Here is an 11,065-nt window from a genome sequence, read left to right on the forward strand (position 1 = left end):
ATGTGACGGTAAATCCCACTATTGATTGGTAAAAAAAGAGTAGCCCAAGAGTCTGCGGTGGGTGGTGATGACTAGCTGCCTTCCACTAGTTTTACACTGCCAAATTAGGGACGGCTAGCGTAGATAGCCATCGTGTAGCTTTGCGCGAAATTCAAAAGACAGACAAAGACAGACTATTGTATAAAAATAGTTCTCAGAAGGCTTTACGTATTATGTACATTAATAGTTTGCAGAAGACTTTACCTATTACGTATATTAATAATTCAAAGAAGACTTTACTTTATAGAGTGTTTTACTTATTATCTGTATAATACACAAAATGTCGCGTTCATGTTGTTACTTTACCAGATTTTATGTATTATATTTTGATAAAATATGTAACATGTACTATCCAGAATTATATTATTATTAGCAGTCCTCAGATAACCCACTGTGTAGCATTGCGTTAAACAACAAACAATTATTAGTAATATCGTGACAAATAGCCCCACCTGTTGGCACACCTTGGAGTCTACGAGGTATTTCGATAGCCCACTGTTCGGCGGTTTTTCGTCTCAAATGTTCCCACTCCCTCAGAGATTCCAAGAAAGGTAACCCTTGTCCAAATGCTGTAGCAAAAGCCCTTAGTTGTTGCTGTTGTCCTGAAAACGATAATAAACATAAATCATACCAGTTAGAAGGGAATAACCACGTAATACGATTATATCGATAATTATAGAAACGGTCATCATTTAAAATTGGAGTATTTAAAAGTAGGAATAGATTTATTGCAAAGAAAAATCAATTTCTTTAAAATCAGAAGTATTTACTATATGATTTCTCGTCACGATGGATAGCTTTCTAGACCCTAGTGTAACCATTAGATAATTAGGACCTTATTCGTCGTCTTTACTGGCTCAGCAGTAAGTCTTAGGGCTTATAATGCTAAAAAGTGGGTTTCAATACTCATGGTGGGCAGAGCATAGTTAGCCCATTGTGTAGCTTTGTGTTTAAAAAACAAACAACACTTCTTATTCACCTTATTGTGTTGATCGGCATAAAGTTTATGCGCTCGTTTTGAATAACGCTTTGTAAGCCATTAATGCAAAATATTATACAAAATGGACCAGAAATTAGAAATATTTACAAACTTACAAACTCTGATCACCAGAAAAACAAAACAAAAAACTACCAGGATTATCAAGGACGAACTGGTACAGCTAACTAATAATTGTAATCTGTTTAGTACGGAAAGGCAAACAAAAACAGAAAACTTATGGCCACCAGTTATATTTGAAAATATTTTCATGTACCTCATCAAATGTCAGACCATCTTACCCCCCAGAATTTAGACTTACAATAAAGTTCTAAGCCATACATAACTATTTTATATCAAAATCTGTACATAATTTTCAATATAATAATTTCCATATATCTTACTTGGTAAATTCAAATTTTATTCATTAAAACTTATAAAACTTGGAGTAATTTACATGTTTTGATAATTCTAAAAAGCAAGAACTAATACAGGCAAACTTGCCTTTTAAGCAGCCACGGGGTATGGCCACAATAGCAAGATAAAAGCACATGGCTTCTTGATGGAAGTCTGATATTACAAGCTAATATAAAATTGTGTGCAATTAATTACCAATCACCGGAAACAGCTTCACTGGGCATTGGTTTGACTATTCTTGACCGACTCCTACGAAAGTGTCCATGTAAAGTAATCCCGCTTACTTGGCCACTTTAACACAGTTTCTGTGTTTGGAAATGGGTGCAATAATCCAGACAAGGATTACTGATCTCGTCCACACAGTGTGTAAGCACGTTTTTGTCGTGCATAATGCAGAAAACTGCACTATATGGCTTCATCGGATAATTCCGCTCCGCTAATATAACTTCAGTAAATAAGTCCTCTCCGCTAATAACAGCAGGTTCGACAAGATACGATTATCGTGGAACAACGCTGAATTACTAACATCTCAGTTTACCTTCAGGAATGACAAACAGATCGAACAATACAATACAAGTGTGCAATACAGAATGACAAAAATTATGCTTATTAACCTTAAGTAGCTGACAACACAGTAATACACAAGGACAAGAATCTTTGTTAAACGTAACGAGACAAAAATAAGAAAGTGGACTTGCTCATTTTCTTCCGATAACAGGCTCGAGAGAAGTGCAAACATCGAGAGTTAAGCCTGAACTGTCTTGAAACACGCTTGCTAGCTTGAAAGTAACTTCCTTTTTTTTTTATCCTGGTGGCGTCGCCACATGACGTGACTGGTCACTTTCTCTCGACTTTCATCGACCTGGATTCTTTTCACTGACCAAAAAGATGAAACTTGACATGATGAAGAGAGAAGACAAAGTCACAGAGGCGAGACGATTCTGAGAATACCTTAACGGTCTGTTGGGCTATGTGTTTTGTGTTAAACTTGCACATATTCAGAATTAAGTAACAAATTTAGAGTCAACTACTACAATACTACAGAAACACAACATGAATATGTTCATTAACTACAGTTCAAACACTAGCAAAATAAGCATAATTAGTTGGTAGATATAAAAGAAAGTAGTGGTAGTGAACAGTTCTGTAACTATGGTTTATACTTTTAAAACAAAAACAACAAAAAATGAATTTCCAGTTCTCATTGGAAGGGAAAAATTGTTATTATCCAAGATAAATATTATTAAAACTAATGTTTTCATATTTACTTAACGATCGTATCTGTTCCGCTAGCATTACGCGTTGAATTGGTCCTATAGTGGCTTAGTAGTTAGCTTGGTCGAACTGGAAATCCGAGGATTCATGGTTCGAGGCTCTGTTGCCTCTCAATAGAGCTCCGCACTTGGGGACGTGGGTGCTTTATAAGAGTAACAGTCAAATCCCACAATAAGGTCAGACAAGAGTAGCCCAAGCGTTAGCGGTGTGTATTGTCAACTGCTTGTTTCCCTCTAGTCTGTCAATTCCAAATTAGAAACAGCTATGTGTAGGTAGCCCTTTGAATAGTTTGGGTCGAAAATTCTGAAACAAACACACAAGCAACGTTCAGTTTTACTTATTTATTACAGAAAAGACAAACAATGCAAAGAATATTGTTGAAAATATTTTTTTCGTTTAAGCACTCTTCGCGGCCCATATTTGGTTTCAACTTACGGTAATATGAGAACACTGGCTAACAAGATGGATACAGTATATCTCACTGAACGGGCTCCAGCCGAGGTAAGCAAAGTGCGGTATTTTATAGCAGTTAAGAATCCAGAAACATAAAGATAAGTGCAAAAGCCGTCCACTTACCCAACGCAGCAGTACTAAACAGAATCATGAAGAATTTTCATCTGATAAAGCGACACAAGTCACGTGTACAAAGTAACTTCCACAACATATCTGTTCAACGGTTGCATACCTCAAGCAACTAGAGAATGACACGAATATTCATGCTATTAAATACAAAGACATTCCAATCAATTCGTTTGAAACAACGCCTACAGATTTCTGTGTAATCGTGCGGTTGAAAAAAGGTACTAGATAACCGTCGCTCTTGTACACTAAGGGGATTATGGAAATCTTACATGGAAGAGTGATGTACTTTGGACATGACATCCTTACACTAGTCGTGACAACATGGACTTGAACGTCGTGATGAGGCTCAAAAATCGTTTGGATATAATGTACTCAACCTGCTGCATACTATGATAATATCTCACCTCGGTTTTTTATCAATCATGTTTCTTTAGGTAGATTAATAATATAAATAGTTTCTTGAAGTCTTAGTGAGAAAATATACGCGAATAGTTACTGACTCGATGTGGTTTGAAGTTTTAACGACCGAACTTTTGATATTCGGATTATTACCGGCTCAGTTTGGTTTAAAGTTTTGACGACCGAAATTTTGATATTCGGATTATTACCGGCTCAATCTGGTTTGAAGTTTTGATTACCAAATATTTGAATCCGCAGCTTTTTAACACTATTGTGCATCACAAACAGACACATTGAACATTTAGCAAGAGAAACACAAGTTAGACCTATAACAGTGGTGGGAACAGTTATGAATATGGATTGAACAGTTTTAAAAGTAGTCGCCACATTAACATTACGTCTGGTACAATACTTGATACAATAAAGAATGATTTGTTTGTTTGTTTTTGCTTTGCACAATCTAGCATTCTACCATAATACCAGCATTCCAGCGGCTCAACCACAAGTTTACAAGCTTGCGACGCTAAAAATTCGGTTTTCGATATCAGTGGTGGGCAGAGCACAGATAGCCCATTGTGTAGCTTTGTGCTTAATTACAAACAAACAAACAAACACTCCACTGGCTCAGCGATAAATTTACAAGCTTACGACGCTAAAAATTCGGTTTTCGATATCAGTGGTGGGCAGAGCACAGATAGCCCATTGTGTAGCTTTGTGCTTAATTACAAACAAACAAACAAACACTCCACTGGCTCAGCGATAAATTTACAAGCTTACGACGTTAAAAATAGAGTTTCGATATCCGTGGTGGGCAGAGCACAGATAGCCCACTGTGTAGCTTTGCGCTTAACAACAATCAACCAACCACTCACCACAACCAAAACACAGATGGCTAATGATTCTATTATATATTTTTTTATCACATTCATACGATAAAACCCATGTAACCTTCGATACAAGAATTGCTTTAGACTGCCACATCTAAGCGGAAACGGAAATGGCTACCGATTTCAGCTTGCTATTGGCCACCGTGCTCATTCTATTACGCATATATGGTGAAACAGATGTGTATTTTAATAGTCAAATTATTTTCGTCAGCCGTATCTAAATGATAAACCAGAGGCGGCCGCCAAATTTTAACTGTTTCTGCCTGTCATAAGAAAGGCGGCCCTTGATTCAAATATTTGCTCATTGAGTGATTTGCGTAACTACTTATTTAACAGCCCGAACAAAAACATCTTAGAGCCTATTCGGGCTAGTTAATCTGCAATATTTGTAACTTTATGTTTTTTTCCTTCTTCGTATAATGCCATTTGAAATTCAAAAAGCACGTGATTACTACTAAGTAATTATTACTAAGAAAAAAGAAATTTTAATCTGATAGACTTTTCAGAGCTCTCTTCGCTGTACCTATTGCAGGGAGTACCTATTGCTGAGTATCTGAGCACCGGAATTGGTGGGGGGGGGGGGCTTGAGATTCAAAAAACTAAAACTTGACATGTGTCATCCTTAATTTAGAACTGCTGACCAGATGAAGCACAGCCAGTTAGTAGCATCCGCCATCTACACATCTGGCCCGGCATGGCCAGGTGGTTAGGGCGCTCGACTTGCAATCTGAGGGTCGCGGGTTCGAATCCCCGTCACACCAAACATGCTCGCCCTTTCAGCCGTGGGGGCGTTATAATGTGACGGTCAATCCCACTATTCGTTGGTAAAAGAGTAGCCCAAGAGTCGGCGGTGGGTGTTGATGACTAGCTGCCTGCCCTCTAGTTTACACTGCTAAATTAGGGACGGCTAGCGCAGATAGCCCTCGTGTAGCTTTGCGCGAAATTCAAAACAAACAAAACAATCTACACATCTACTCTTAACCAAATAGTGAGACTGACTGTTATATTTATAAAGTGTCCACAACAGAAAATGCGGGAAGTGCTGAAAGGCACATAGTGGGATCGAACCTTGGACCTTTTGATCCATAGTCTGACACACCAACCACTAGTGACGTCCGGTCCATCTGTTAATGATAGCTGGCTCGGTTTCTACAGTTCTTTTTCCCCTCGCATAACTAGGTTGGTATTTTTTTTATTAACCATATTTAATATTTATATTGCTGTGTGCTGTTACAGTAAAACCTTGTATAAGTGTTACAGTACAAACACACAAATTAAATCATATATCAAATAGTTTCAACATGAGAATATCTCTTTTACATATTAAATGACACCATATGTGTTATTCCAAGTCTAACAATGCGGTTATCTTAAAATCCTTTTGTATTACTGCTATGTATAACATGTACTTAGTCTAAAAAAAATGGTTTGGGGTTCAAAATCGTGCTCATATTAGACATACAGATGTCATTGATACTGCTAGTACTGGATAAAAGATTTGGGAAAATGATATGTGGCTGTTTCAGTTGGACACTACGACAAACTTGAGCTTTTAATTAATAGTAATACGAGAAACGGATACTAGATGCCACTGCATTAGTATCGCAGTAAAGTAAAATGTATTATGTAACCCAGAAATGATATGCTGAAATATTCTAGAAATGTGTTTTAGAAAATACAAAAATATTTTATAATTAAACGTCGCACCTCATCGTTACTTCAAGATGTTCGGTTCACTTTAATTTTTACAATGCCTACTCCATTAAATATAAAAGAAAAAGTAAAAAGATACCAAAAAATGCTAATAAGTCAAAGGTTCTTACTGTTACTATTAATCTGGAAAGAAAATATTACGAAACAGAGTGCTACTCCTATAGAAGTATGTATTGGAAGTATAATAGCCATCATTAATATTCCCCACAACTAATGGTCTTCTGGAAACAAGTCAGAAAAACTCACCACCGTTACGGTTGTCCTGGAAAGTAGCTTTATAGAGAGATACCCACAGTTACCGATCTATGAAAAAACCCAGAGAAAGATAAGTATCGTTATTGTTCTCCTAGAAGAAAGAACAAAGAAAGATCCACCATTATTGTTCTAGAAAAAAAAATATTCAAAGATATCCACCATTACTGATTGTTGTGGAAAAAGTCCAAAGAAAGATAAGCACTGATACTGTTTTAAGAAAAAAAAAACATATAAAGAGTCATTCTTACTGTTCTTCTAAAAAGACTATAAAGAAAAATAAGCATCATTACAGTTCTAAGGAAAAATCCAAAGACAACTAAGCGCCGTTACTAATCTTCAGAAGAAAGAAGTCCAAAGAAGCATAAACACCGTTACTGTTACAGAAAAAAAAATCCAAAGAAAGATAAACAACGTTACTGGTTTTTAGAAAAAATTCCAAAGAAATATTAGCACTTTTACTGTGCTAGGAAAAAGTCCAAAGAAAGATAAGCACCCTTAACGTTCTTTTCGAAAAAAGTCCAAATAAAGATAAGCACTATTATTGTGCTTGGAAGAAATCCAAAGAAACATAAGCACCTTTACTAATCTTCAGAAAAAAAAATTCCAATGAAACGTTAACACCAACTTACTGTTCTAGATAAAGGTCGAAAGAACGATAAGCACTATTACTGTGCTAGAAAAAAGTCCAAAAAATATAATCATTGTTACTTTTCTAGAAAAAGGTCCAAAGAAAGATAAGTATTGTTATTGTGTTAGAAAAAAGTCCAAAGAAAGATAATCGCTGTCACTTTTCTAGAAAAATGTTCAAAGAAAGATAAGCACTGTTACTGTTTTTTAGAAAGAAGTCCAAAGAAAGATAGACATTGTTACTGTTCTAGAAAAAGGTCCAAAGAAAGATAAACACCGTTACTGTTTTTTAGAAAGAAGCCCAAAAAAATATAAGCACGATTATTGTTGTACAAAAAGGTCCAAAGACAAATATGCACTGTTACTGTGTTAGAAAAACTCCAAAGAAAGATAAGCAACCTTACCCTTCTTTTAGAGAAAGGTCCAAAGAAAGATAGACACTGTTACTGTGCTAGAAAAATGTCCACGATAGATAAGCACTGTCACTGTGCTTGAAAAAGTCCAAAGAAAAATAAGCAACCTTACTCTTCTTTTAGAAGGGGGGGGGGCTATCTATTTTAGAAATTAAAATTAAGATACTACTACATCCGTACTACAATAATTTGCGTAACTTTGTTTTAAGTTTTACAACAGTAATAACAAAAATACTTGTCTCAAAAATAATTATTTGAAATTATCAGTAAACTCGTCATTCCAGACTTATGCTGAGATGTAGCACGATTGAGCGTTTAAGTAAAAAAAGCACAAAAGTAGGGCGAAAGTTTTAATGCTCTTTAACATTTAATTTTTTAATTTTAATTTTAAGAATTTATCACTTTTATCTAGAGGCATGTTGTACCATTTTGTTTACCCTATTTCACATCTAACCTAAACTTACTATGAATCACTCAATATGGAAGCCATGTTTATAAAATCAATATTCAGAAAAATGTAAAAAAAGTGTTGAAGAAAGGTTTACTTCCCAGCAATGTATAGGGCTGATTGGAAAATTAAACAACCAGGAATAACCCAACAAACAAGAGAAAAATATGATTAGTGTACTTAAGAGCTGGATAAACTAATAAAAAATTGGGCTTTTTGTACTGAAGAACTAAATGAAATAACTTAAAATTACGCTTCGTGTACTTAAAGAGTACCTAAATAGTGTAATAAAATATTAGACTTAAAGTAGTAATAAGAACATCCGAGTGAAAGTAAAAAAAAGTATATTATAATAATATGTTAAACACACTATATATCTGCTACATCCAATGCCGACGATTATTTGTTTGTTTGTTTGTTTTTGAATTTCGCGCAAAGCTACACGAGGGCTATCTGCGCTAGCCGTCCCTAATTTAGCAGTGTAAGACTAGAGGGAATGCAGCTAGTCATCACCACCCACCGCCATCTCTTGGGCTACTCTTTTACCAACGAATAGTGGGAATGACCGTCACATTATAATGCCCCCCACGGCTGAAAGGGTGAGCATATCTGCCCACCACGAGTATCGAAACCCGGTTTCTAGCAGTATAAGTCCGCAGACATGCCGCTATGCTACTGGGGGATGATTTTTTTAAATAAAATTATGTCTAAAATATTAAAAACAGACTCAGTAATTTAATTCTTTTTTTCCAAAATGTGAAAATTAATAATTGATATAGTTTTGTAGAAACGAATTTATTCGTTCCAAATTGAGGAACAAAACAAAACATAACATTTTCAGTTGTTCAAAACATAATGTTTCTGAATTAAACAGTTCATCATGATCTGCAATTGTACCCGTCCTTTGTAACCAATTTTCCTTAACCTGTTACTGCACCCATCGCTAGTCTAGGTGTTATATAATTAACCAGTTTTTATTAACCTGTTACTGTACCCATCGCTGGTCTAGGTGTTATATAATTAACCAGTTTTTATTAACCTGTTACTGTACCCATCGCTGGTCTAAGTGTTATATAATTAACCAGTCTTCCTTAACCTGTAACCGTACTCATCGCTGGTAAACAGTCTTCCATATCATGTAACTGCACCCACCGCTGGTCTCGGTACAGTAATTAATTAGTCTTTCATAATCTGTAACTGATTTGGTAGTATTTTGTACGCATGTATTAAATTTCCCTTGTATTTTGTACGCATGTATTAAATTTCCCTTGTATTTTGTACGCATGTATTAAATTTCCCTTGTATTTTGTACGCATGCATTAAATTTCCCTTGTATTTTGTACGCATGTATTAAATTTCCCTTGTATTTTGTACAACATTTTAATTTACTTATTAAAAAAAAAAGATGAAAAGTTGTTTCTTACTTTGAAATATTTTGCTCAAATGTATAGAAAGTAAAACAATAAACCCAATGATAAAATCCGTAGCTAACAAACCAGCAACTTCTCTGGAGGTCAAACGTTTCGTTCGGTATCTTTGTTGTTAAGCACAAAGCTACACAGTAGGCTACCTGTGCTCCACCCACCATGAGTATCAAAACTCGAATTTTAGCGTCGTAAGCATGCAGACTTACCGCTATGTCACTGGTATGCAGGTAAAATGTGACCCACGTTCTTCCCGCCACACGTCCCAGGTCGATATATTCACTAAGTTATGTTATTTTTTTGCGAGTACAAACACTTCTTTATGTGTTTAATAGACGTTTGCCTAGCAGAACTGAAAGTCACGCAGTGTTTTACTTACCATGACGATTGGAATTCCACCGTAAAAATTAGATCAGTGAAATTCCAAACACAGATAAAGTTGTGTTCTTGTTCTACTTACCTCTAACTTAAATAACCAAGAAAATGAACACTAAATTCGTCCCTACTACAAACTAACCCACGAGCGAATTGTGAATGCGGATAGACTGATTATGTATACAAATTACTGTACTCACTTTAGGTATCATCTTTTTCAAACATATTGATTCTGTGCGACAGAAGAATTGATTAATATTTACTAGCTTAGTTTAAGCCTAATATACCTAACTTACTTCTTGGTTCTCGAGGTCCGTCTACTGTCACTTTGATGGCCTTGTTATATGTCGCAACTTCAGGTGGGTCAGAACTCACTGTAATCGTCAAGGTAAAACTCTTCCCTGCAAATATAAACAAAAAAGAAAAGTGTTTGATAGCACGAATGAGCGAAATTGCAAAAATCGTCAACAGAACAATTAAAAGATGATATTGCGTTCATAAAAATGATATTGCGTTTATAAAGATGATATTGCGTTTATAAAGATGATATTGCGTTTATAAAAATGATAATAATATGATGGAGGAATAGAGAAATTGATGAAATTGTTGTATTAGTTGCGCTATTATTAAATGAAAAAAAAAAGTTTAACAAAGATTGTGTAAAGTATGGAAGAACACGTTATTGAATGGCATATCATAGTACGTCAGCGTGTAAAACAAGTAGTAAAGTTTGGTGGTATTTTCACTAAGTCTGTTCTTATATTATTAAAAATTGACCCATTAAACTTCTCAATAAACATATTTATTTACTCAAATTTTAATATGTCTAAGCTGTTAGAAACATATAGAAAATGGTTTATCGTAATTTATATAAATAATTTGTACATGCTAACATAGTCTATTGTTGTGACAGATGTATTTAGTTGACGGCGAAATCCCAACCGTTTGACAGTGCGATACCTGATGCTTTAAAGCTGGAGAATTGTGTCGCAGCCCTTTCAGAGGTAGGATATTACTGTTTAAGGCTGGAGAATTGTGTCGCAGCCTATTCCGAGGTAGGATATTACTGTTTAGGCTGGAGAATTGTGTCGCAGCCCTTTCAGAGGTAGGATATTACTGTTTAAGGCTGGAGAATTGTGTCGCAGCCCTTCCAGAGGTAGGATATTACTGTTTAAAGCTGGAGAATTGTGTCGCAGCCCTTTCCGAGGTAGGATATTACTGTTTAAGGCTGGAGA

The 11,065-nt window shown here is 35.5% G+C and overlaps 1 protein-coding gene across 1 annotated transcript in view; it reads right to left on the reverse strand.

Annotated features, from left to right (window-relative positions):
• Positions 1–11,065, reverse strand: part of LOC106464067 (runt-related transcription factor 1-like) — a 34,658-nt gene that overhangs the window by 10,272 nt on the left and 13,321 nt on the right. The window contains exons 2-3 of the mRNA XM_013924178.2: positions 10,127–10,231; positions 492–641 (exon numbers count right to left, since the gene is read on the reverse strand). Of these exons, the coding sequence (XP_013779632.2) occupies positions 492–641; positions 10,127–10,231 (255 nt within the window). The remainder of the gene's footprint in view (positions 1–491; positions 642–10,126; positions 10,232–11,065) is intronic.

This window comes from Limulus polyphemus, unplaced genomic scaffold, assembly GCF_000517525.1.
Source record: "Limulus polyphemus unplaced genomic scaffold, Limulus_polyphemus-2.1.2 Scaffold1554, whole genome shotgun sequence".
Taxonomy (NCBI): Eukaryota; Metazoa; Arthropoda; class Merostomata; order Xiphosura; family Limulidae; genus Limulus; species Limulus polyphemus.